The 26,443-nt window shown below is 40.8% G+C and overlaps 1 protein-coding gene across 1 annotated transcript; it reads left to right on the top strand.

Moving 5' to 3' along the window:
* Positions 1 to 935: 935 nt before the first annotated feature.
* On the top strand, positions 936 to 23,213 carry stoml2 (stomatin (EPB72)-like 2). The gene is made up of 10 exons (XM_080720665.1): positions 936 to 1,076; positions 4,586 to 4,741; positions 8,225 to 8,324; positions 11,328 to 11,386; positions 12,335 to 12,436; positions 14,659 to 14,793; positions 17,252 to 17,396; positions 19,216 to 19,295; positions 21,677 to 21,805; positions 23,065 to 23,213. The coding sequence occupies exons 1-10, from the start codon at positions 1,017 to 1,019 to the stop codon at positions 23,182 to 23,184; spliced, it is 1,086 nt and encodes a 361-aa protein (XP_080576791.1). The 5' UTR covers positions 936 to 1,016; the 3' UTR covers positions 23,185 to 23,213.
* Positions 23,214 to 26,443: the final 3,230 nt, after the last annotated feature.

Raw genomic sequence — 26,443 nt, 5'->3', positions numbered from 1 at the left:
TCAATCAATGCCACCGCTTTTGACAAACCCCCTTCTGATCATTAATTTAATGGATGGGGATAAATTATAGTAAGTTTTATACCTGCTTTCTGCCTTCTGGTCATACCATATATACATGCATTTATTTTGGGGAAAGGTAGACTGTCTGATATTCATGTAATTTATTTCATTATTAATGTGTGTTAAGTGTGCAGAGCTGAACAGGAGGTGGCGGTAATGCAACAATATACACTGGATGCCGGATACTGAAAAGGAGAAGAAGCCGGTTGTGGGCGTGGTGAGTGCGTGCGCAGCAGAGTACAGATGGGATTTATGGTTCTTTGAAGTGAGCCGGATTTCTGGGATCCGTTCCTTTTAAAGAGCCGTTCAAAAGACTCATTTTAGTTACTTGTCACTTTGTAGATTTTGATTATAATTACTAAATCACTTCAACCCTGAATACATTTCGGCCCTATATACATTTCGGCCATTTGAAAATAGCCGATCTACAAGCTCACAATGTGTGAGACGCATTGTGAGCTTGTAGATCTGCTATTTTCAAATGTTTCTTTCTACATTTTATTCTTTGGAAAACTTGTGAAATGGGACATTTTGCATAATGAGTAGCCTACTTTCAACCACATTGGTACTTTAAGTGCATTTTGAAACCAATACTTTTGTACTTTTACTCAAGTACATTTTAATTCCAAACTGCTACTTGTGGCAGAGTATTTCCACTTTGCAGTATTGATACTTTTACATAAGTAAAGAATGTTTGTACTTTTTCCACAACTGTTCATTTACAAAAGGAACGGCTCCTCCCTACTGCGAACCGGATCCCATCGTTCATTTCAAAAGAGCCGTTCAAAAGACTCGATTCGTTCGTGAACGTCTCATCTCTAGCAGGTTGTGGGCGTGGTGAGTGCGCGCGCAACAGAGGAGACAGCACAGGACAACCAAACTGGAGCGTGTTGTGTTTGTGTTCAAATTAAAGATAATTAATAACTACGCATTAAAAACAATAATTGAACACATCCATGGTTCAAACAGTCATGCTGCGGGCGTTGTGTCGGACCAGCGGGGCGCTCCTTGTGAAGGTAATTCCTTTTTATGATTTGCCATCGCCTTTTCACGTCTACTACTCCTTTAAGTATGACGAAGCATCGCGAGGGTTCCCCCCATAAAGAGCAGACCTACAAACCCACAACGCGCCACGGGAGCGACGCGTCTTGGGCTTGTAGATCGGCTATTTTCGCCGCGCGACACCGTGGAAAGGAGAAAGTGTAAATCGTTGTGGTGCCGGCTAGCTTCCCATGCTAACTTGGCTAACTTACTTAACGTTTTTTTTACGTGACAGTTTGTTCTAAACACGTTTTATGCGTAGACGTTGGGTTATGTGAGCATAATATTATACCCGTGTGTTCGCCACGTGTTAGCCGTGTGTGAATGCGAAGGAAAGGCTCGTATGAGTCGTATGTTTAACGTCACGTTGGTTTTTAAATGCACTCTCAACCACGACCTTCTGCTGATGTAAAGTGTCATCACCATTCATTCTGCATGCTGAGACACTGTGGATGACCCAGCAGGGATAGCAACGTGCCTTTAAAAACGGTGCTTCTCAAACTTTCACATTTCAAGGTCTCCCCTTAACTCTGACAGTAGTATACAAATGGAGCCAAATGAACCTGGTTCCATTTGTATACTAAGCCTGGTGGGCGAGGTTATTTGTATACTGTCAGAGTTACAGAAGGCCATAAAGGAGTGTGGATCACTAGCATCCTTTAAAATTGCCCTGAAAAACCACTTACAAGGCAGCAGCCGTTCGCAACTGGTAAAAACCTAGCCCAACCCTACCCTCCCTGCCCCTTCCTTGTATTACTGTTTGTTTAGACCTACTGTTTTCTTTTTTTTCTCCTTTTCTTTACATATCTACTGCATAGTACTGTGTTCTATTTGTCTGTCATTCAATGTTATATGAGATACTTAAATGGTTTCCTGTTGAAATAAGCTTAGTCTTTTCATGGATCTCCTTTTAGTAGACCTCGTACCAGTGAACTGTACCGTCATGAATCTGTACATTTTCCTATGCAAACTTCTAATAAAGCCTTCAATCAATCAATCAATCAACAGACTTGTATGGGTCAATTTAGACCCTCAACCTTTGTAACCAAAGGGGGGGGGGGGGGGCTCTATTCAGAAACACCCCTATTCAATTCGGTTCAATTTCAATTCAAAGGAGCTTTATTGGCATGATAAAACATACGTTTACATTGCAACAAAGTGTCAAAAATGCTAAATAAAAACAGTTGAAAATGGGGAACATAATATATACAGTTGGAGGGGGTACAGCATTGTATAAACAGAGCTATGCAGCATTGTGACATTTTATAAATATATGTGGCGGAGAGAGTCGCAGCCCCAGCCTGAAGCCTCAAAAAGTCTAGTATCTGCCCTCATACCATAGGGATATCCCTTTGTAGTAATAGTTAACAGTGATGTCATTACGTGCGCATCCCGCATCAAAAACTCATTCAAGTCACCCAGGGACTCATTCATGTCATGGTCCTGGGGTCCCGGGGATGCGCCTCCATTGGAGACCATGTTAAAATAATTTACCGCATCACGGTAAAAGAAAAACATTATAAAATTCCACAGACACCACCATTGTTCATCGGTGAAAGCATCCTACTTTACCCTACGTTAACACAAATAAAATCCATGTAGAAAGTCTTAAACAGGCGATAGAAACGTCAATGTTTTGATTCCACTGACGTCCGACGCCATTTTGCGCGCCCGGATTTATTAGGGGCACATGTTTTAGTAGTTTTAGTAGTTCTAAGTTCAAACATTAGCCAAATTGTAAAATAAATATAAGAAATAGGCAAACATTTTGAAAATAGCCGATCTACAAGCTCACAGCGCTCGAAAACATTGTATTGAGGACTCATAAAACTTTTCTGGGACCCATTTGAATGACCACCTGTGGGTCCCGGGACCCATTACATTGAAAACCTAGTAACATCACTGATTAAGATATTGGACAATCACACGGGAGACCCAGGTTCGAAGCCGGGTGGGGAGGTTCGGATCCCCTCCGTTATATTGGTGCCGTGTCCCGGATCCGGGCTTCCCCGCAGGAGGAGGTCAAAGGTCCAATTTGAAGCCTCAAAAAGTCTAGTATCTGCCCTCATTCCATAGGGATATCCCTTTGGGGTAATGGTTAAGATATTGGACAATCACAGGGTATAAAGCTTTTCGAACAAATGGCAGCATTATTTCTTCTCAAAATGCATTTAAAGGTAGCAGCTCTGTTTCATACTGTATGTTGTGCAGTGGGTCTAGATGTCAAGCCATGGTTTGTAGTCCTTAGGGTGGTTGTGTTTCTAGCCTTATTTTGTCACAACAGTTCACAAATCTTGCTGCTGTGTTCGCACATTGTTGTATTTCTCCCAGTAGGCATGGGAGTTTTTCATCATTGCTCATGTTTTCAAACTCACTTCAGGTGTGTGTAATCTGTGGGAAGAATGTGTCTCTGATGTCTTGGTATAGTGAGCAGGTGGTTAGAAAGTGTAGCTCTGTTTCCACCACATTTTGTGTGCAGTGGGTGCATAGCCTGTCTTCATTTCAAGGTCTTCCCCTTAACTCTGACAGTGTTACTTTTAGACCAGAGTTCCCCAATAGGCGGCCCGCGGGGCATTTGTACAATAGTAATAATGGTGGTACTGTATAAGAGCAGCAACAACACTAGTATATCATCATTGTCGGGTGGAAATCTCATATCTCCAAATGTGTACGTTCTTTCACAAAGTTAAGCCCTGCTTCTTCATACAAGGCCGTCGCACAAAAGTAGTGAAAACAGCAGATCTACAAGCACACAACGCCTCACTGTAAAGCTATCCACCTTAAGTGAGAAAACAAGTGGAGGCCATCATAGTCAGTCACGGTGAAGTCCTATCACTGTGACTGACTGGTCTAGATCGGCCAATCAGTGAACGGGGTGATGGGCCGATCTGTCTGATAGTAAAAACAGAGAGATGTGTCGGGGTTCGCGGTGGATAGCTCTTTCACCGCGAGTAATGACGTAATAACTTAAAAAGACTACACCGCGTTGGATAGCTTATCACCGGGGTGCCTACTATGATAGGGGCATAAAGGAACCCACTGAAGGTCTTTGCACACTGCTGCGTTTTTCTGGACGAATATTGGAGTGAATTTCGGAGCACGAAAATAAAAAAATCTACCCCACCTTATATCAAACATGTTTGCACACTGCCGCCCGTTTCGTATTTATTTTCGGACAAGGGTTTATTTTTTACGATTATCGCAGCTGTTGCACTGAGTCCCTTGCTCTCTCTCTCTCTCTCTTTCCTCTCTCTCTCCCTGGGCTCCAGATTTCGGATTTCCAAAACGCAACGAAAAAAGCGCAGTGCAGTGTGCAACCAGCTTGAGTCCCTGGAATCCACTTTGAGAACCACTGCTTTAAACTAGCCATAAATCATAACTCTAACTCCAATAATTATTATTGGTCCGGATTGCTGGTGTAGAGGTCTTGTGTTCAGCTCACATACTAATCTAAATAGTCTCTTTTGATTGTGTGTCTCCTCAGCATTCCCAGCGGACCGTGCCCAGGTTTTTTGGGGTAACAGCAGCCCAACAGCGATGGGCCTCCTCCCTGCCCATGAACACCGTCATCATGTTTGTACCACAGCAGGAGGCCTGGGTGGTGGAGAGGATGGGGCGCTTTGACCGCATCTTAGAACCGGTACGGTCCTCGCATTACAACAAGCAAGATCTTAGAACTAGTTATTTAATACGTTTCTAAGAGGAATTGGCTATTCATTATCTATCTGCATGTTTCTGTCAATTCTTATCTGCCATTTATGTATTTTAATAATCTGTGTCGCGATAACCTGTTATCAACATCATATTCGTTAAATGAACGCGTTCTTTTGTTCCTCTTTACTTTATTGGTGAAAACGACTTCACACGACACAAGTGATATCGATTACATAAAATGTAGATACAATATCAGTATGTATATACAGTATCATGTACAGTCAGGGTTTCCACTAGGCATTTTTGGGGCCGGCCACCTTGGCCGGCAGGATTATATTTTACCGGCCAATCAATTAATTTATCGGACATATTATATTGAACGTCACATACGTGTTTGCAGATGAGATACTGTATGTGCATGGTGCACCCAACTGATAATTACTAGAGATGGACCGATTGCAAAATTCTTGGCCGATTCCGATTTCCGGTTTTATTAAATTCTGATCTGCCGATACCGATTTTTCCGATACCGATTTTCTATCTAAGAAAGAACAATAATTATACAATACACCATATATTTTTTGGCTTGAGTACCCTTTCCATGATTTTTTTATCCAAGTACTCCCTTTCCCAGACAACATTTTGCTTATATAACTGCAATTAAAACCACAACTATGGTAGGCTATATGCATAACACCCCTGTTCAACAATATAACATCACAAATAAGAAATGGAGTGAGTTTCAAACAGTGCATCCTGAGCAGATTTATTTTCAACACTGACAATAAGATTCAGTCAGTTTTCATGTCAATAACTAGTAATCAACAACCAATCATCATCAACTGATCAACAAAATTCACACATCTCAGTTGGCTGGTATTCTACCATGTAATTTCTTCAGTATCCCATGCAGTACCTCTGGGTATCACCAGGGGTACTCGTAGTACCCCAGTTAAACACTGGAATACCGTATTAGCCCGAATATAGTACGACTCTGACTCTTTAAATCATTTTTGGAAAAAAATATATAAATATTATATATTATATATTAGGTTATTTATAAAGAAAAACGTTTTTATTGGAAAATCATCATAGAAAGCTCATGCAGAGATAACATTCTGCTGTATTGTATTGCATTAACCAATTCATACTGAAAATCAGCTCCTCATAATGTGTATCAGAACAGTCCACACAGCATACTGCTGGGGAATAAAAAACACTACATTTCCCATCAAGCTCAGCGGCTCGTTTCGTCATTCAGATGCGACTCTTAACTGTAAACAGGAACCAAAGGCTACCAGGCAGCCACCATTAGCTTCATTGGGCTTCATTTACTGTTTGGATTAAACTTCCACGCTAAAGATCTCATGTGAGGCCGTCATCCACGCCGATGTTCGCGAGGACAACGCACACGCACGCGCCTCGGTAAGTTCAATGCCAAAAGTCATCCGACTTGCCAAACGGAACGTGAAATGAGCCGGGTCCAAATTTCGCTGCGCAGTTTGTAGACAGTGTACGGTAACCACCGTCACAGCGGCCCAAGCGAGCTGTTACGGTGGTTACCGTACACTGTCTACAAACTGAGCAGCGAAATTTGGACGAGGCATGGTCAGCGCGCGTTGAGCCACATGTTGCGTACTGTTTTTGATCGGCGGAAAACCGGAAATTACGTTAGGACCGGCCGGTCACCGATTGAGGCCGATTTTATATAATACTGGCCGATTTTCGATACCGGCCGATACCGATGTCCATCTCTAATAATTACACCATTTTATGTCAGCGCTGGGCTTCCTTCCTCTTTATCACAGATGCAATTGCAATCTGTTCCTGAGTTAACAAAATTATATCCTAACTATCTACTTACTTACGGTATGTAGTGGTATCGCTTGCCAAAAAAGAAGTGAATAGGTTAAAGTGGGCACGCAACTCAAGCGAACCGTTTGCACGCCCTGCCACACAGTGGCCTGCAAATTAATAATTGTATATGATTTTGGCTTCACGTCTCATTAAACCTTAATATGCAAACACACAACATTTGTTTTGTTTTATTAATGTTGTGTTGGCGCAAGGAAGGTTACTAACTTGACTTGCCTCTGTTGCTTTGACCACGATGGAATCACATCCATGCGATCAGAAAGTCATGTGCGTGCTTGTATAATATCCATGATTCCACAGAGTTCGGGTCCCTTTTTTATTATCGTCTACTGGGTCCAGCTTGGTCTAGATTACCTTGGAAGAACCCCAGTTCTGTTCTGATTATAACACTAAACCCACGCTGTATAGCGCTGATTGTTACAAGGTGCTGGAACTGTCAGCTGTGAAACGTGATGTGTGCTTCTCCGTAAGGCTGTGTGCGTGTCTAAAATAGCAGACATACAAGCTCACAGCGCGGCGCGTTTCGACTTGTTGTGAGCTTGAAGCTCTGATATTTCCAATGCGCGTGACCATCGTACGACGAATATAGACTGATCTAATGTGCACAGCGCATAGAGATGGGATTTATGTCTCTTTGAAGTGAGCCGGATCTCTGGGATCCGTTCCTTTCAAAGAGCCGTTTAAAAGACTGGCTCATCATGGTTACTTTGTAGATTTTTATTATAATTACAAATAACTTCAACCCTATATAAGGTACATTTATTTTGGACATATATAGGTAGGCTACAAACCTGCCATTTGAAAATAGCTATTTTCAAATGCTTTTTCTACATTTTACTCATTGGAAAACCTGTGAAACAGGACAATCTGCATAATGAGTAGACTACGTTCTAATATTGGTAGTTTAAGTACATTTTGATACCAACACTGTTGTACTTTTACTTAAGACAACATTCCAAACTTCTACTTGATTGCAGTATTGATATTTTTACTTAAGTAAAGAAATTGAGTACTTTTCCCACCGCTGTTCAGGAACGGCTCCCTACTGTGAACCGAATCATATAGTTCATTTCAAAGAGCCGTTCAAAAGACTCGATTAGTTCGCGAACATCCCACCTCTACAGCGCAGCATGAAGCAGCAGCAGTGGCGGTGAGCTCCGCTGTCGTCAGACTCACAGAAGACGGAACATGATACAAATTTAAAATTATGATAGGTTTTAATGGTTGTAGCTTTACTACTTTAGACAAATAATTATGTGAATAATAAGATTAAATGGTAAAATAGCCTAAGAGGCATTTTCCCAGCCGGCCACGGTGGCCGGTGGACTTTATAATTACCGTCCAATTAAACATTTAACTGGTCAATGGCCGGTAAATACCGGCTAACGGAATCTCTTACAGATATATATATATACATAGGTCATACATTCACAGGAAACAGGACACATGGGTGGGAGAAACAAACAAATTAAATGAAAGAGGGAAAAGTGTGTGTGTGGTGGGGGGAATAAGGTTTATGGATGAATGATGACCAGGCAAGGAGAATCACTGGGTTATGATAGAAGATTAATGAATCCTCTTTTACTTCCTGTAGGGACTGAACTTCCTCATCCCCATACTGGACCGCATCCGTTACGTTCAGAGCCTTAAAGAAATCGTCATAGACGTCCCCGAACAGTCAGCTGTATCGCTAGGTGAGTAACGTCATCACGTCATTCATCATTACATTATCTGAACCAATTGTTTTCATGCCATGGATCCCTTAGCTGAGAGAGATGAACTGGGACCCCCTCTACATATTGTATAAATGTGTGATGCAGATTTTCATCGATTTCATAGATAGATTCATAGACTTCACTTGTTTAACACAACTACTGCCTCTTAATCTGAAGGTTTGCTTGGTGCCTCGGTGCCACGCCGTTTCCTCCATAGGCCGCCACTATTATTTTGAAGGGCCGGAAGGGGGTTGTTTTTGTTTTTTTGGATTATCACTTGACGGCAACGATTACGTCATCTAGTCACATGACAGTGTGAGCCCAGAAGAGAAACATGTCTGCGCCCAGCTTTTGTGTACAGTATGGAGAGTGGAGACCATCCTTTGTATAAGAATGTCCCTTTTGGAGAAAATGAAGTCTCTTTATGGGCCTCTCAATGGATTTACTATGGAGGACGTTAACTTCGCGTGCACGCCCGACGTGCGTTGTAAACAAATCGCGGACATTACCGATGCGGGCGGGACCGGAGCGACGTACAGTAAGTAATAATATCTTTACTGTATATACAGTAAGATTGACAGTCCTCGCCGTCAACGGCGCCATGGTATTAACCCTTTCAATGACGGTGAGCGTCGTCAAGGGCAGCAGAACAGTTAACAGCACTGTCATCAGTCTATCAGGGTTCCCACGGTAATGAAATTCCTGGAAATATTTTGAAATTAGATTATTATTATTCATTTTTTTAGTACTGGAAAAGTTTTGGAATTGATCATGGGTCCTGGAAAAAATGGCTATGTATCGTTTTTGTTTATTGATTTTGTTAACTCATTTACTGCCACCATAAATCAACTTTGAGGGTTTCCTGCCACAATTTTCTTACCTTTTGACATGGGCGTGTCTATCGTGCACGCCGCGGTCCGTTTGTGGCATGCACGCTTTATTTTTGCTACAACACTGCCTGTCTATGGGCATTGCACATAGGAGTAAGAGACTCGTTATTGCGCTGAATTATTGTTAAATAGGCCTGGAAATTGAGTTCAATATTCTGGATTTCTTTTAGAAATTCATTGGTAAAAATGTGTGGGAACCCTGGTCTATGTTGGATTCTTGTTAATGTGTATTTTCAGACATTTAACCTCTTAAATCGTCGCTATTTTGTAAACTTGACCTTTCACTATGTACTTGGTCTGCTCTTTTTTACCTCTACACCAAACCTATTTGCCGAAATAGCCGATCTACAAGCTCGGAGAGGGGTCTTTCTGTGTGAAGTTCACATGTTCTCCCCGTGTCCCCTAGGGTAGGGGTTTTCAAAGTGGGTGACGGGGCACCCTGGGGTGCCGTGATGGCAGTCCAGGAGTGCTGCGAGATCATTTGATAATATTTGGAATTTATTTGGACACTTGAAAAAATATTTAGTATCATTTTAAACTTACAGTACAACGTTATTTTCAGTCATTTCTAACCAAAATGTCTATTATCTCAACGTTTTCCTCCAACATAATCACTAAATATCGTCACTGTTGGGCAGAAACCTCGTATCTCCAAGTTTCAAATGTATACGTCTTTTGGTAAAGCAAAGCCCTGCTTCATCACACAAGACTGTCACACAAAACTAGTGAAAACAGACGATCTACAAGCACACGCGTTGTGTGCTTGTAGATCAGCTGTTTTCACTAGTTTAGTACATTTTGTAGATGATAAATACAAAACAAACGGTTTTGAACATACATTTCCAACCGACAACGACGATATGCTATAAATATAAGGTGCTGGGAGTGAAAATTATAATGTAGGGGTGCCTCGGATTAAAAGAAAATATTTATGGGTTGCCCTGAGACAAAAAAACGTTTGGGAACCCCTGCCCTAGGGTAGGTTACCCTCACAAAAAACATGCTGGTCTCTATACTGCCTTCCCCGGCCTGATGGAGGGGAAAGGAACTGGTTGGAGTAATGTGTTCCTTCCACACGCTACGTCCCGGATTGTAACTTCAATGTTTGTAGAAATAATAAATTGAGTTGTTAACTTGTAGAGAATACATTTCGTCCATCTATACTATAATTTTGCGAATGTCTGTCTGAGTGAGTGAGTGTCTGTCTGTATGAAACAGCGTTTCTCCTCGGTGGCTGGAGCAATTGATCTGAAATCGCATCACCATCAGCATATGAACACACCTGACATAACTGTGAAGCCCGTTTGTCACTTTCACAAATCGTATGCTGTATATTAGCTATACTATAATTTTGCGAATGTCTGTCTGAGTGAGTGAGTGAGTGTCTGTCTGTATGAAACAGCGTTTCTGGCTGGAGCAATTGATCTGAAATCGCATCACCATTAGCATATGAACACACCTGACATAACTGTGAAGCCCGTTTGTCACTTTCACAAATCGTATGCTGTATAATAGCATTTTTATGGTGTATCTATATCTATTTAGCCTACAGTACCTTTTGTGACCACACATGTTAAGGGAGGGGCGCTGTTGTTCAGGCCATGCACAATCACACACAAACCCACACACACACACACACACACACACACACACACAGGGGGGGGGGGAGTGTGTGTGTGTGCAGGCGGGCAGGCGGGCGGGCGGGCGGGGGGGGGGGGGGGGGGGGTTCTGGCCCTGTTACAGATGTTGTCCAAAAATCATGCAGATCGGTACACAGTATCTCTGTAGCCGTTAAATGGAACGGGTATTTCTTACATTGATGCTCCTACATATTAGCATGCAAGCACCAGTTAAAGTTACTTTCCATCCCTCATATACTGTGTGCACAGTGCACATCCCATAACCCACACACTGCACATCATTTCGGAGCTCATATCTTTGAACGGGTAAGGGCTAGTGCATATAATTAGTGTATTCATCTAACAAATGCACATGCTGGACACCAGTTTCCTCTCAAATGTGCATCTCCTGTTTTCTTGTTGACTTTGTGAACTTCGGGCAATTAATGGTGTTTCATTTGTGTTTCACACAGATAACGTGACACTACAGATTGACGGAGTCCTTTATCTAAGGATTATGGACCCACATAAAGTATGTTTCTCTTTGATCAATCTCTGGTTATTGTATATTGTGAGATCTGGGTTTGACAGTACACACATCGATATATAAAATAAACGTATCACATATAAATTATATACATGTCCAATTTTGGAAAAGGTTTTGATGGCAGAATCTTTGGGGGGATATCAAAAACAAAATTGATTCTGTAATTTATTGCAACATTTTTGTTATTTCATATTCATAACTTGAAAAGAAAGGCATTATCTATGTGTTTTTGGGTGTGTTTAAAGGACAACTTAGTTTTTTTACAACAAGGGTTCATATTTTAGACATTAGAGAAAAGAAAGAAATTTGTTAAAATGTTTTCATTTACTTTGTTTTTGTGATTTTAACTATTATTGTGACCAAAAAGACATATTTAGCCACTTGTACGCATGCCCCCACCCACTGAAATCAAAATACTAAAATCGCTAAAACAATAGAAAGCAGTGCATGAAAACATGCTAACACTCTTCTTTTCTCTAATTACAATCTAAAATATGAATCCTTGTTGTAAAAAAAACAAAGTTGTCCTTTAAAAAGCAGCCATGGTAGAAGATTTGGAACAAAACAATTTAAGTACACACACATCCTAGAACAGCGTTCCCCAATTAGTTTTCCCCAAGGGCTGAATTATGTCTACTAGGGTACCAAGCCGAGGGCCACAACATTGCAGGGGGCGACAGTGGTGTTCCCACTAATCCAGCGACAGTTTTCGTCGTTGTCTGGTGAAAATCTTGTATGTCCAAAACCGTTCGTTTTGAATTTATCATATTAAAAATGATTTAAACTAGTGAAAACAGCCGATCTACAAGCACACAACGCCTCGCGGTGGTTTGGGCCAGACAGTAGCCCCCCCGTGGGCCGCAAATGGCCCGCGGGCCGGCCATTGGGGAACCCTGTCCTAGGAACTGATCAATGTTTTGATGTTTTTTTTAGGCAAGTTACGGCGTAGAGGATCCAGAATATGCCGTCACACAGCTGGCACAGACCACCATGCGCTCAGAGCTGGGAAAGCTCACCCTGGACAAGGTCTTCAGGGTAAGAAGATACACTAGCAAGGCTACTAAACAAATGTAAACTGACTGTGTTAACTCATTTAGAACGGGTACACATTATTGTGTATCATTATTTTATGCTTTAACTATTGAAAAACAGCCGATATACAAGCTCGCAGCGCGGCACTCGGTTATCTGCTATTTTTGAAAAATCGTGAAAATTCGAATTTTGACCCGATTCTATAAGTGTCTTTTGGATCCTTCTAAGATTTTTTGAAAAACCTATGTTTCTATATGTCAGCAATCTGGCCAGCCATCGTCAACGAAAAGGTCCTTTTCACTTAACTGGAGCTCAGTTAGTCTGTTCTTGAGAGACTACTATGTCAGTGGTTCTCAAACCTTTTCATGTGAATGACCCCCAAAATAATAGGTATTTGTCCACGGACCCCCATCTCAAAATATTTAGTTCCAGGGACCCCCCAGAAGCAACATTTTTGTTACAAACGTTCGCTTAAAAAATACATATATTCAAAGATTTGCACACATTTTCACGCTTTTAGGCTTTGAAGTTGCACGTGGCAATTATGACACATAACCTAAATATACAACGAAATTACTGACACATTTGACAACTTCACACTTTGATAGTGGAAATAGCCGATCTGCAAGCTCGCGTCGCGACGCGTTGTGAGCTTGTAGATCTGCTATTTCCACTGTTTTTGAAATTGTTTGAAAATATATGAACATTTTCCAACATGGAAACAATTATGACGATTATGCAAAATAATTGCGATTACCTCAAATAATTGCGATTAGATGATTATGTAATAATTGTGACAGCCCTAGCTGTCCTAACTTTACAAATATGTAACTCTGACAGTATACAAATGAAACCAAATGGACCCTTATTGGTTTCATTTGTATACTGTCAGAGTTAAGTGGAGACCTTGACACTTTAACGTTTGAGAACTACTGATTTAGACCAAAATGCAGGTTTAAATTAAATTCTGCAATGAATCACTGTCTATTAACAATTAAACAGGATTTTTTACAAGGCCCCATCAATTGTATCACGATATATACGATACCTCTGAAAAGGCATATCGTGGAGACATTGTATTGTCTCAACGATAATTATCACCATATCGCCCACCCCTACTACGTCTACTCTACATCATCCACGCTACATAATAGCATACATCCTAGATCAGTGGTTCTCAACCTGTGGGTCAGGACCCCCAAATTATTTTGGGGGGTCCCCAGATGATTAACTTAATGGGCAACATTGTTTTCTCACTCAACAGTAGACAAACCAACATAAAGTTTAACTGTATAGAGAGGGTATATACAGTATGCACATTTCTAAAGTGACAATTTAAGGACTTTTTAATGCCTCTAAAATGACAAATTAAACATTGGCCAAATTGTCAAATATTTGAAGCAGAAATTGTGAAATAACAGATCTACATGCTCAAACGCCTTGCGTTGCGAGGCGCTGTGAGCATGTAGATCTGCTATTTTCACAATAGAACCGTGATATACAAAATGTAATGCCTCAACTCTTAACTCTCCCCACGCTTTGAACGTTCACGTTCGCCCCAATTCTCAAGAGACCTCTGCGCCAATACGGCGCTCGTTCGGTTCGTTCGTCTGATGACTGTAAGCTGATGAGGGGTCGCGCGGCCGTGTACTGTAAACACATTTTCCGCGGTGATGGTGTAAAAAATCCATTATGCGTTAACATCAACGGAGAACAATTCACTTCCTTGTTGATTTCCTCTGGCTGTAAGGCTCTGTGGCCAGTGACTGGTCTTCTTCTTCTTCAACACATAACAGGCAAATTCACATTCATTCTCGCATGACGCCGCCCTCTGCTGCCTGGCAGACCAAAGTGCACTATTGCACAATAAAAAAAGAAAAAAAAAAATGTCTGTCTATCTACTATAACGTTGCAAAGGTAAGCCGCTTTTTGATGGCACCAGACCCAATAAATAAATAAATAATCTGGCAGTAGGAGAGTTAATGCTCGTCACGGGTCCCCAGTTAAAATATTATTATTTTGGGGGTCACGGTCTGAAAAGGTTGAGAACCACTGGCCTAGACTAAAAAAATTAATCGATAAATAAAACGACACTGGAAATATACTATAGTGACAGTAGCTGAGGCTACTGAGACGAGTGCATAAAGAGTTCGTTTTAAATTGCAACATGTACTTGTCACTCGTCTTTTTCAAATGTATTCTATATCTTTTCTTTTCATCTAAAGGAAAGGGAGAGCCTAAATTCCCAGATAGTCCACTCCATCAACCAAGCATCAGATGACTGGGGGATCCGCTGCCTCCGTTACGAAATCAAAGATATCCAGGTTCCACCTCGTGTCAAAGAGTCCATGCAGATGCAGGTAAGGCACATTCTACTTAATTAACCAGTAAGACTCCCTAATCAGGAGATAAGGGACCGTCACGTCGCATACCAAACTTTAGAAGGCAATCATAGCCAATTCAGGAGGGAATTTAGGAAATGGGACAGATCCATGTTGATGACATGACTTTAGAGATACTATGTACCGCTTTGCGTGATTTTAGGCCAAAATCTGTAGGAGCAGTGTCCAAAAATGTGTTTTGCAGAAATTGGCCTGATGGTGGCGCTAGAAGAGGGCCATGTGAGAAATCAGGGCTGGAGGTTGATTGTTGATGGATTGTTGATGAGATTAGGAAGAGATTCTACTAATGCCTTCTAAATCAGATGTACAAGCTTGTGTGAGCTTGTATATTTGCTATTTTGTAATGGCCAATTCTAAAAATCTAAAATTACACAGATGCTTTCCCGGTTTTAATCAGTTAAAAGATTAACTGGGCTTGTTGACAGATATATTGGTTTTGGTGTATGTAGTAACAGATTTACATTTAACTTAACGTAATAATAATCACAGAGCACAATGTAAAGAAAGCCACTTAGGGTGATTTGAAAATGGTGTAATTATCAGGGTTCCCACGGTCATGAAATTCCTGGAAATATTTTGAATGAATTTATCAAGGGTCCTGGAAGGTCCTGGAAAAAATATCTATGTATTGTCTTTGGTTATTGATTTTGTTAATACCTCTGAAATGACAAATTAAACATGGGCCAAATTGTCAAATATTAGAGGCAGAAATTGTGAAAATAGCCGATCTACATGCTCACAACGCCTCGCGTTGCGAGGCGTGTAGATCTGTAGAGCATGTAGATCTGCTATTTACCCAATAGAACCGTGTTATACAAAATTCCTCAACTCTTAGTGCTCGTCAGGGTGCCGGGTCCCCAGTTAAAATATGATTTTCGGGGGTCACAGCCTGAAAAGGTTGAGAACCACTGGCATACACTACCTGTCTTTAGGCATTGCGCATAGGAGTAAGCGACCTGTTATTGAGCTGAATTATTGTTATATAGTCCTGGAAATTGGGTTAAATATTCTGGAAAAGTTTTGGAAATGAATTGGTAAAATGTGTGGGAACCCTGTAATAATCACAGAGCACAATGTAAAGAAAGCCACTTTGGGTGATTTTTAAATGGTGTAATTATGTACTTTGTCCAGCAGAGTGTGCTCTGTCTCCATTTTGTCCTCAGCACGGTCTGCAATCTTCCATAGCATATGACAGCTGAGCAGAGAGTTGTATTTAAATGTACACACACATACATACTGAAAATTAAATATAGCTATAACTATATATAACTCTTATAATATACAATTTAAATTATAATATAGCTATAACTATATATAACTCTTATAATATACAATTTATACAATTAAATGATCGTGACATGAAATTTTCATATCGTCCCTCCCTAGTCCAGGGGTCTTCAACAGGGGGTCCGGGACTCCTAGGTGGTCCTCAGAGTTACTACAGGGGGTCCTCCAAATTGTTGTGTGGTAGAAACTTTTTTCTCCCTTTTTTTTCTTTTTTTTTTTTAACATATGAACCGCTTGAACCCTAGTGTCCATATTTGGAGAACTTAAAGCCATACTGTGTAAGATGCCCAACTAGTGGTCATTAGCCCTATAGCAAACCGCGGTCGCGTCCGCGTCTTTCGGACGTTTTTCGTACCTTCAGACCCCCGCGTCTGCCTCCACCTCGCTGAGATCTATCTTTTAAGGGGTCCCTTGTTCCTGTGCGTTCAGTAATTCCAGAGATACGGACTCCTTCACCCTGCCTGGTAGGCGAAATTACCTAGAGAAGGGATGGTACAAACGGGCGACAACAAATATGGCTGCCATAGCGACCCCACTTCAAGATGCGCTGTGATTGGCCGGCAGTTGTATAACCCTCGCTGTGATTGGCCGGTAGTGTGATGACGCAATTTTGGCGCGAGATCCGGTCCACGGCAAGGATCTCAGTTTACATACAGAGAAGGCTTTACAGGCTGAAATTCACGGCGCGGATCTTCTAAAACTTTTGTGATTTAATAGTTAGGAGAATTTTAAGATTTGTTTTATAAAAAAAGTTACATAGTACAACTTTAAGCCAAAAATAGCAGATCTACAAGCTCACAACGCCTCTCAACCAGGCGTTGTGAGCTTGTAGATCAGCTATTTTCGGCAAAGAGCTTTGGTGTAGAGGGGAAAAAGAGCAGACTAAGTACAGAGTAAAAGGTCAAGTGTATTAAGTGTTGACGGTTCAAGTGGTTAAATATCTGAAAACACAAATTGACATGAATCCAAAATACACTGTTGATTGTGCTGTCAAACATTGAAACTATATGGAATCTATGTACAGGTTGCGGTCCCTGCTTCATCTCTCTCTCTCAACTAAGGGGTCCTTGTCCTGAAGACGTTGAAGACCCCTGACCTGGTCACTGCATGTTGCTGTGTGTCTCTGCAGGTGGAGGCTGAGCGCAGAAAGCGAGCCACGGTGCTGGAGTCCGAAGGCACCAGGGAGGCCCACATCAACGTGGCCGAGGGTCACAAGCAGGCCCAGATCCTGGCCTCTGAGGGAGAGAAAGCAGAGCAGATCAACAGAGCAGCTGGTAGGCACGAGTGCATTCACCAAATATTAGAATATCAAAGTCACTATTCGACGTTGTTCACTGAATTCGAATATTATTTTTATTTTATAGTATATAAAATAAATAAATATTATAGTAAATATATATAGTTTATAAAACTTGGCTAGATAGGAGGTCATAAGAATGAGCTGTCAATGTCCCTGGTGAATGAATTTGTTAAGGCTCTATACCAGGGGTTGTCAAACCTTTTTAGGCTGTGACCTCCAAAATAAATATATTTGAACTGGGGACCACCACCCTGACAAGCACTTGGGATTGTAGGTATTACATTTAATGTGACTCGGTTCCACAGATAAATATTGTGAAAATAGCCGATCTACATGCTCACAACGCCTCGCGTTGCGAGGCGTTGTGAGCATGTAGATCGGCTATTTTCAGTGTTCGCCTCTTGCTAACTTAATATTTGACAGTTTGGCCAGTCCTGTCGAATATTCGACTATTCGAATACTTTGAGGTTGAATAATTCGAATACTAAAAATCACTATTCCTGAATGCCCTATTGTACAGTAAACTGAATCAATCTGTAGCTACTGTACAAAGCTAGCGTGGTGACGAAAAACACTCCATTTCCCAAAATGCAGCATGAGATCACGTGACCGGGAAGTCCTTTCTCCCTCATTCACACCAGCGTAAGCCTGCTGCACAAATATGCATTTTTCTCCTAATCTAACTTTTAAATCACCTTCATGTTTAAAACACGGCCTTCTCTACCGACCGTTACAAAAGTACTGTGGCCCGCGATTGTTAGAAAACATTTTTGTTTTACATTTTAAATATTTACTCGTGACCCAAAATGGGTCCCAACCCAGTGTATGGGAAACTGCCTAATTACTGCTGTAATACAATGCAGTTTAGTCTGCAGGGTTCTCCACTATTGTCAGCAATGAGCCTGGCATTTATGATATCGTCACTGTCAGGCAGAAACCTTGTATCTCCCAAATTTCAAATTTGTACGTTTTTTGCACACAACGCCTCGCACCGCGAGGCGTTGTGTGCTTGTAGATCGGCTGTTTTCACTAGTTTAAATCATTTTTAAAATGATAAATGCAAAACGAACGGTTTTGGACATACAAGGTTTTCACCGACAACGACGATATGCATGTATTTAAAAAATATATATGGTATTTTGTGTTATTCACACTTAAAGGAGACATCCAGACCAAAACACATAAATCTGCCTTTTATCATACCTTCATACCTTCATACCTGCTTTAGTCGATTTTTTTTCATAGCTGCCCCTGTTGCTAGATTTCGTGGGCCCTCTCATAACTAACACAGTGGATTGTCCTCAGGCGAGTGCTTCAAAGTTAGTATTTAGTCAAACAGCTTCTGCTCTGCACCAGAGCAGAGAGAGGAGAGCCTAGAAAGGGAGGGGAGGAGCAGAGGGTCTTCTCGTCTGTTTGAAAAGTAAGGGTGCCTGTGAGGTCAAAACAGCGGTTTGGTTGGTCTCAGGACGTTGTGTAAACACAATCCAATAAAAAATACTAACTTTGAAGCTAAAGAAATAACCGCACTCGCCTGAGGACAATCCACCGTGTTAGTTATGAGAGGGCCCACGAAATCTAGCGACAGGGGCAGCCGAAATCTAGCAACAGGGGCAGCTATGAAAAAAATCGACTAAAGCAGGTATGAAGAGGTATGATAAAAGGCAGATTTAACCCTATATGTGTTTTGGTCTGGATGACTCCTTTAAAGATGTATCTTTCTGAACGTCGTGTCTCCGTGAGCTATGCGAGGTCGTAGTTTGTGACGTCCAGCTTGTCCTTGTGCTTCCCCCAAGGTGAGGCCCAGGCCGTCCTAGCCAAAGCAGAGGCCAAGTCCAAGGCCATCCGTCTCCTGTCAGACGCTCTGGCTGAACAGGTACAGTGAACCAGGCGCTTTCATAATCAGAACCCAGGCGGTCATCAACATATCTGTACACAGACAAAATGTGTTTGTGGCAAGACTAAAGCCCTTTGCACACAGGCGCGTTTATCCGCACGGATAAAACGGACAATTTCATTTTTTTAAAAAGAAAACAATGATTCTCTACGACCTCATGCACACCGGATCCGAATTAGCCGTGCGACGAGTGGCTGCGGCCGTGCGTTTCTTTCTCGATCGAACCCAGTTCGATTTGTGCGTCTTGTCGCATGCGGTAAAAAAAAACTCATCACTCCTTTTATGACTCCTTTTGGGATCCGCAGCGCCGATTCCGCACAGCATTGCACACCAAATCCAATGCGTTTTATTCATGCAGCAAACGAGAAAAAAAAACGCAACTGTCCTGTGTGCAAAGGGCTTTAGTCAAGTCTCTTGTGTAATTTCCTTCAGATTTTGGGGGGATTATGAAAACTATATATTTTTGGAAACTTAAGAGTATAACAAATCAGAAAATCCATGATTCCATTTGCAACCGCACAGCCTTGCACACCAAATCCAATGCGTTTTATTCATGCAGCAAACGAGAAAAAAAAACGCAACTGTCCTGTGTGCAAAGGGCTTTAGTCAAGTCTCTTGTGTAATTTCCTTCAGATTTTGGGGGGATTATGAAAACTATATATTTTTGGAAACTTAAGAGTATAACAAATCAGAAAATCCATGATTCCATTTGCAACCGCACAGCCTTGCACACCAAATCCAATGCGTTTTATTCATGCAGCAAACGAGAAAAAAAAACGCAACTGTCCTGTGTGCAAAGGGCTTTAGTCAAGTCTCTTGTGTAATTTCCTTCAGATTTTGGGGGGATTATGAAAACTATATATTTTTGGAAACTTAAGAGTATAACAAATCAGAAAATCCATGATTCCATTTGCAACCGCACAGCCTTGCACACCAAATCCAATGCGTTTTATTCATGCAGCAAACGAGAAAAAAAAACGCAACTGTCCTGTGTGCAAAGGGCTTTAGTCAAGTCTCTTGTGTAATTTCCTTCAGATTTTGGGGGGATTATGAAAACTATATATTTTTGGAAACTTAAGAGTATAACAAATCAGAAAATCCATGATTCCATTTGCAAAATCCGTAGGGACATTTTTGACAGCTGCTGAAAGTTTGTGTCTGTCTCACTTACTATACACTATACTATAAAAGAAAAAAATCGAACCTCTGTTCGAAGTGGAGCTGTGTGTGTGTTTGTGTGTGTGTGTGTGTGTGTGTGTGTGTGTGTGTGTGTGTGTGTGTGTGTGTGTATTGCAGTTGATGCTCAGGGAAGGCTAGACTCAACAGCACCTCTCTGGTCACCCAGGGTTACTACATACAGGCTACATACAGACCCACCCACCCACCCACCCACATACCTACACACACGGCCACGTATAGGGGAGCTTGTGTTCCACACAGCTCCAAAAATACCCCCAAAAAATCGGCTTTAAGTAGCATGTGAGGGGTGAAACTAGGGGGTTTTGAATGATTCTGAATCCATCATTTGTTTAGCATGAAAAACATTCCTTGGGCTAAAAACAGCCCCCACGAGACTGTGAAAAGTGATGACTCATCACTAAACCATAGTTCTGTCTGGACTCAAAAATATATAGTTTTCAAAATCCCCCGAAAATTTTAACGAACCTTTCATGTTTGGACATACTAAACTGGACTAACTTGGTTTTGTCAACACCAGTGTTATTTTTTTACAACAAAATTTGATTTTCTTTTAGGCAATCTTTTTAATAAAATGTCATTTAGTTTTAGTCATAATTTAGTCACCTGAAAAGTGTTAGTTTTAGTCTAATTTTAGTCGACTAAATATAGGATTTTAGGCGACTAAAACTACAGTTGATTTAGTCAACTGAAATGTATTTTGGTAGGCCTTTAAGGCATCGTAATGACTGATTTTACACTTGGTTGTGTGCTGAAAATAGCACATCTACAAGCTCACAACGCGTCGCAGCGCGACGCGTTGTGAGCTTGTAGATCTGCTATTTTCAGCACGCAACACCTGAGAGCAACCAAACATAAAATTACTCTCTTCTCTCCACTAGTCCCTCCCTAAAGTTTTAGTCTAGTTTTTATTTTGTTGACAAATTGTCAATATATTTAGTCTTAGTCATCACAGCTTAGTTTTTATTTAGTCGATACACAGTCGATAATTTTTCATCAGTCGACGAAGTCAATACTGGTCAACACCATTAAAAGTTTCTTATTTTCATCATAAAACCCAATTACTGACCACCACAAGCCAGCATGGCAATGACTCCTGTCAGAACCTCATTGAAAATGACATCAGGAGTAATCCGGGGATCTTGATGTTTCTGTTTGTACAGAATGGAAACGCAGCAGCCTCCCTCAGCGTGGCTGAACAATACGTCTCTGCGTTCTCAAAGCTGGCCAAAGAGTCAAACACCATCCTTCTGCCTACGAACACTGGTGACATTAGTGGGATGGTCACGCAGGTATGTGTGCATGCACAGTTATTTTCATACATGTAAATGATACTCAGTTCAAAGAGGGCTGTCACAATTATTACATAATCGTCTAATCGTGATTATTTGACATAATCGTGATTATTTTTCATAATCGTCATAATAGTTTCCATGTAAAAAATAGTGGAAATAGCAGATCTACAAGCTCACAACGCGTCGCATCGCGACGCGTTGTGAGCTTGTAGATCGGCTATTTCCACTATCAATGTTCTTTTTTTTAAGTATAAAGTTGTCAAATGTCAAGTCATTTCTTTGTATATTTAGGTTATGTGTCATATCTGCCATGTGTAACTCCAAAGCCTAAAAGCCAAACAGAAAATGTAATTGTCAACGACAAAAACACAATTAAATCGTTAATCGCAAATATTTGAGAGAAAATGAATCGTCATGTAAAATGTCATAATCGTGACAGCCCTAAGTTCAAATGTGTCTCATGTCACATGTTGGCTATACGGGCTTGGGAGAGTGTTTTTTGCAGGTCTTTCAGTCCAAAGGCTCTAAGCTTGTAGAATGTAGATCTGCTATTTTCACGATATTTATCAGTGGAATAGTAAAACTGAATGTAATGCTTCAACTCCTAAATTCCAACTACTTGTCAGGGTGGGGGGTCCCCAGTTCAAGTAAGTACGTGTGGGTGGGTGGGGACTCCATAGTCACATTCCTGGTCGCATTCTTTATCCGTAGCTCTGCGGTATCTTTAAATGACTACCAAAGAGGAGTATATATCCATGTATGACCTCTCTAGACTCGACAATAGGGATGGGACGATAAGCGATACTGTATTATCGTCTATCGTGACAAAAAACACTCACGATAATCGTATCGTGGAGATATAATATATCGTGATATCGTCCTCCGTCATGCACTGTGATCAATTCACCTTTTATTTGCTGAGCTGCATATCCGGTACCACTTAAATCCTCTATTGGTAAAACGTACTTATAATATACGTACTCGATACAGTAATTTTTTCACTCTTATCAAATGTCTTTGCCAAAAAATTGCCGATCGAGTTGTGAGCTTGTAGAGCTGCTATTTTTTTTTTTGGCAAATGTTCCGCCCCCAGGATAATGGATTTTGATTATCGCGCTAATATTGTCAATCGCGATTTCTTTTGTCACAATAATCGTGATATGACATTTTCGTATCGTCCCATCCCTACTCGACAATAAAGTGCGGGGTTGTGTTATGAATCGGATTGTGATGTCCATCCATCTTCTGCCCCTCAGGCTATGACCATTTACAGCACACTGGCCAAGCAGAGCCCAAAGGCCTCAACACCACCAACCACAGTGGAGCAGACCAGCAAAGAAGAGTCAACCCAGGAGTCGAGCTCCAGGACACAATAGGAAGGATAATTTATATAGTTTGTTGCACGACTGCGTTGTTCTGTTTAAAGAAAATGTGTTCTCATTTTTTTGTTCTCTCCTTTTTTTTTGGATATAAACATTGTGATTAAAATATATGGGCATTTTTGTGCCAATGTAAAGGATTTCAAAGCATTTGTTCATCGTTCAAACCTTTTCAGGTACACTATTCAGTACACTAGTGTACTCATAAATATGCTTTTATGTATATGAATCAAAATGCAGTGTTGACACTCACTAGAGGAGCAAAAGAGATAACAACTCAGTGTTTGATTTACTATATGGAACTGAAGTAATTTAACACAAATTATAGTTACATGGTTTATCTATGATGTGGGATTTCCATCTTTCCACGTGTGTGTATACTGAAAATGCATTTATGCGAGTCAAACTTCAGTGTTGTACTCAACTAATGCAGTGACAGATAAAACATTTATTTTCTATGTTGAGTAAATTGTTTGATTTAACAAAACTGTACCGATGTGGACTTTCGATGTGGACCATTCATGTTTACATTGATGGAATAGTTTTGCCTCAAATATTTCACCTAAATCGGACTTGCCATGCAACTTGCCAAATACAGTACATTCCCACATCTAGTCTTTGAGCACAGTTGTGCACAAAGATTACTATGAACCATATTAACCCTGCATGGTGTCCCTTGCTTTCAAATGTAGTTTTCTAAATTGTAAAAACAAATATTTGTCAAATAGTTAGTCAGTTTAGCCGTAGTCCATTCTGTACCAGAACATTAGGAGCCATTCACTGCCAACTCTGCCAAGCTGAGTTGAAGACTGTTTCGGAGCCCCAAAACGACGCCGAGACGCGACAGTCTCCTTGCCTGGAGAGCGTCGGCGAGTTGGCTACTAGAAGGCAGCATCGTCTCCTCTGGTCCTTCGGTCTCTACAAGAGAATTGATTGATTATTTTATTCGACAAAAATGGAGAACAGTACAAGTATAGTCAATAGGCTACAATTGAAATGTAGTACAGTACAAGTACAGTTGAACACCCTGCCTAAAAGGAACATCCCAAATAAGACCTTTTACAGTCTTTTTTTACATTGGAAGCCCTCTTTATTTATGGTCTTTATGGGTTTGTTATCAGCTTGTATGCGCTCCCTCTGGTGCTGTGGGTGTCGCTAACTTTTTGGAGATGTTTGGAGGAGGAGATGGAGGGCAGATTTGCATTGACTATTTTGAAAGTCAATCGCATTTTTAGTTGTTTAACCCCGTCTTCAACGCTGAGCCAACTTAAGCTAGCAAAATGTGTGGGAGAAACATGGTTCATGGGCCCCAGGTCGAGAAGTAGCCGAATCAGTTTGTTTTGGGAGGTTTGGAGCTTAGTCTTTAGTGGCTCTTTGATGTTGGAGTACCATGACGTGCAAGCGTAGTCAAAGTGGGACTGAATGAGGGCCCCAGCAAGAGTACTGAGGCACTTTTGTTGGCAAAAGTGGAGATTCTGCCAAGGAATCTTGTTCTTTGATTTACTTTTTGGATCACCATTGTTGCCATGTCATCCCCAGACAGGTATTTGTCAAGAATACAGCCCAATTAGGTAATCTCTTCCTTGCTAGAGATTACTGTGTCATTAACTTTGACCTTGAAATTGTTTACATTTATCTCCCTCAGAGAATGTCTGGTCCCAAAAAAGAATGGATTCTGTTTTACCAAGGTGTAGACAGTTTGTTAAGTAAGTCAGTAAGCCAAGTATGAATGTTGGTGACTTCTGTGCTGAGAGCTTCCTCAACCTGCAATCTGTCCTCTCTCGAGATCAGGAGTGCTGAGTCATCAGCTAACAGGAACAGTTTGCAGTTACAGGCAGCATTCATGTCGTTAACCCATTTAGGCCTAGAATTATTGAATGCTTTAACCAGTGAGAAATAGCAGAGACAGAGTAACTAAAATTTTGCTTCTGGGGGGGTCACTGGAATCTCAATATTTTGAGATGGGGGTCTGTGGCCAAATACATATCATTGTGGGGGTCCTTCACGTGAAAAGGTTTGAGAACCACTGACATAGTAGTCTCTCAAGAACAGACTAACTGAGCTCCATTTAATTGAAAAGGACCTTTTCTTTGACGATGGCCGGCCATATTGCTGACGTAGAATCAGGTTTTTCAAAAAACCTTTAGAAGGATTCAAAAGACACTTATAGAATCGGGTCAAAATTCTAATTTTCACAATTTAAAAAAAATAGCAGATCTACAAGCTCGCAGCGCGGCACTCGGTGCTGCGCTGTGAGCTTGTATATCTGCTATTTTTCAATAGTTAAAGCATAAAATAATGATACACAATAATGTGTAGCCTACCCGTTCTGAATGTTAAAGTAAAGGAGGTTGGAGGTTCTGTGCAACTTAGTCTATTAGCTCTGGATATCAAGTCAGACTGTATGTATGGTGCGAGAAAAGGAAAAAGGGCACTTTAACAAATTGAACATTTTATTGTTATTTTATGGTCAAAAGTAATATTGGACACTGACATCTTATTATTGTTTGAATATTTATTAAAATAGATGGAATATTCCACTGCAATATTATGTTGTAAACCTGCTAAGAGATAGGCTAATAAGTATTTTTTATCAAGTTTGAGAAAGTGTATTTCCAAAGTGTGTTCCAAAAGATCTTCTGAGCAAAGCACTTTATTTTGAGGAGTGCAATAATTATGAGCAAAAGGTCACTTTATTCTGGGGTGTGTAATTATAATTCCTTTGGGCAAGGCACAAGAAAAATGGATGGCTTTACCCCAGACCAAATCCTTGCAGCCTTACAAGAAGAAAAGCTTTACCCAGAGGATTTTTTGGAAACTGAAACTGACAAGTCAGAAAGACAAATAATTACAGAACAATAATCGAGATTTATGTATGCTTTCTTTGCCAGCCAAGAAGACTTAAAACTACCACCTGAAATTGAAATCAATGAGGCATCAGGAAGCCAAACAATTCAAGATGTAACAGCAGAAATTGATGAGTACTTCAGACATTATGTAATGCAATCAGAGCTACGAGCTGAACCTAAAATTGACAATGTCGAATTAGAAGTGGAAAACCACCCAACCAAATTGTTAGATCAGGAAATTAAAAAGAGAGAGAAAAGGTTTCCGTCCTTATATAATAACTTTAAATCAGAGGTTCATATGCCAGATTTAAACTAAAGGAGGAATGCTCAAACTGTGATCTGGAGGAATGTGTACCAACTCCAGAAATGTGAGTCAGATATAAAGGAGAATATCCTATGTGGGTTCA

This window comes from Nannobrachium achirus (assembly GCF_963921795.1).
Source record: "Nannobrachium achirus genome assembly, chromosome: 24".
In the NCBI taxonomy this organism is placed as follows: Eukaryota; Metazoa; Chordata; class Actinopteri; order Myctophiformes; family Myctophidae; genus Nannobrachium; species Nannobrachium achirus.
Note: the sequence above shows the minus strand (reverse complement) of the source record. Positions and strands in the feature narration are given on the sequence as shown.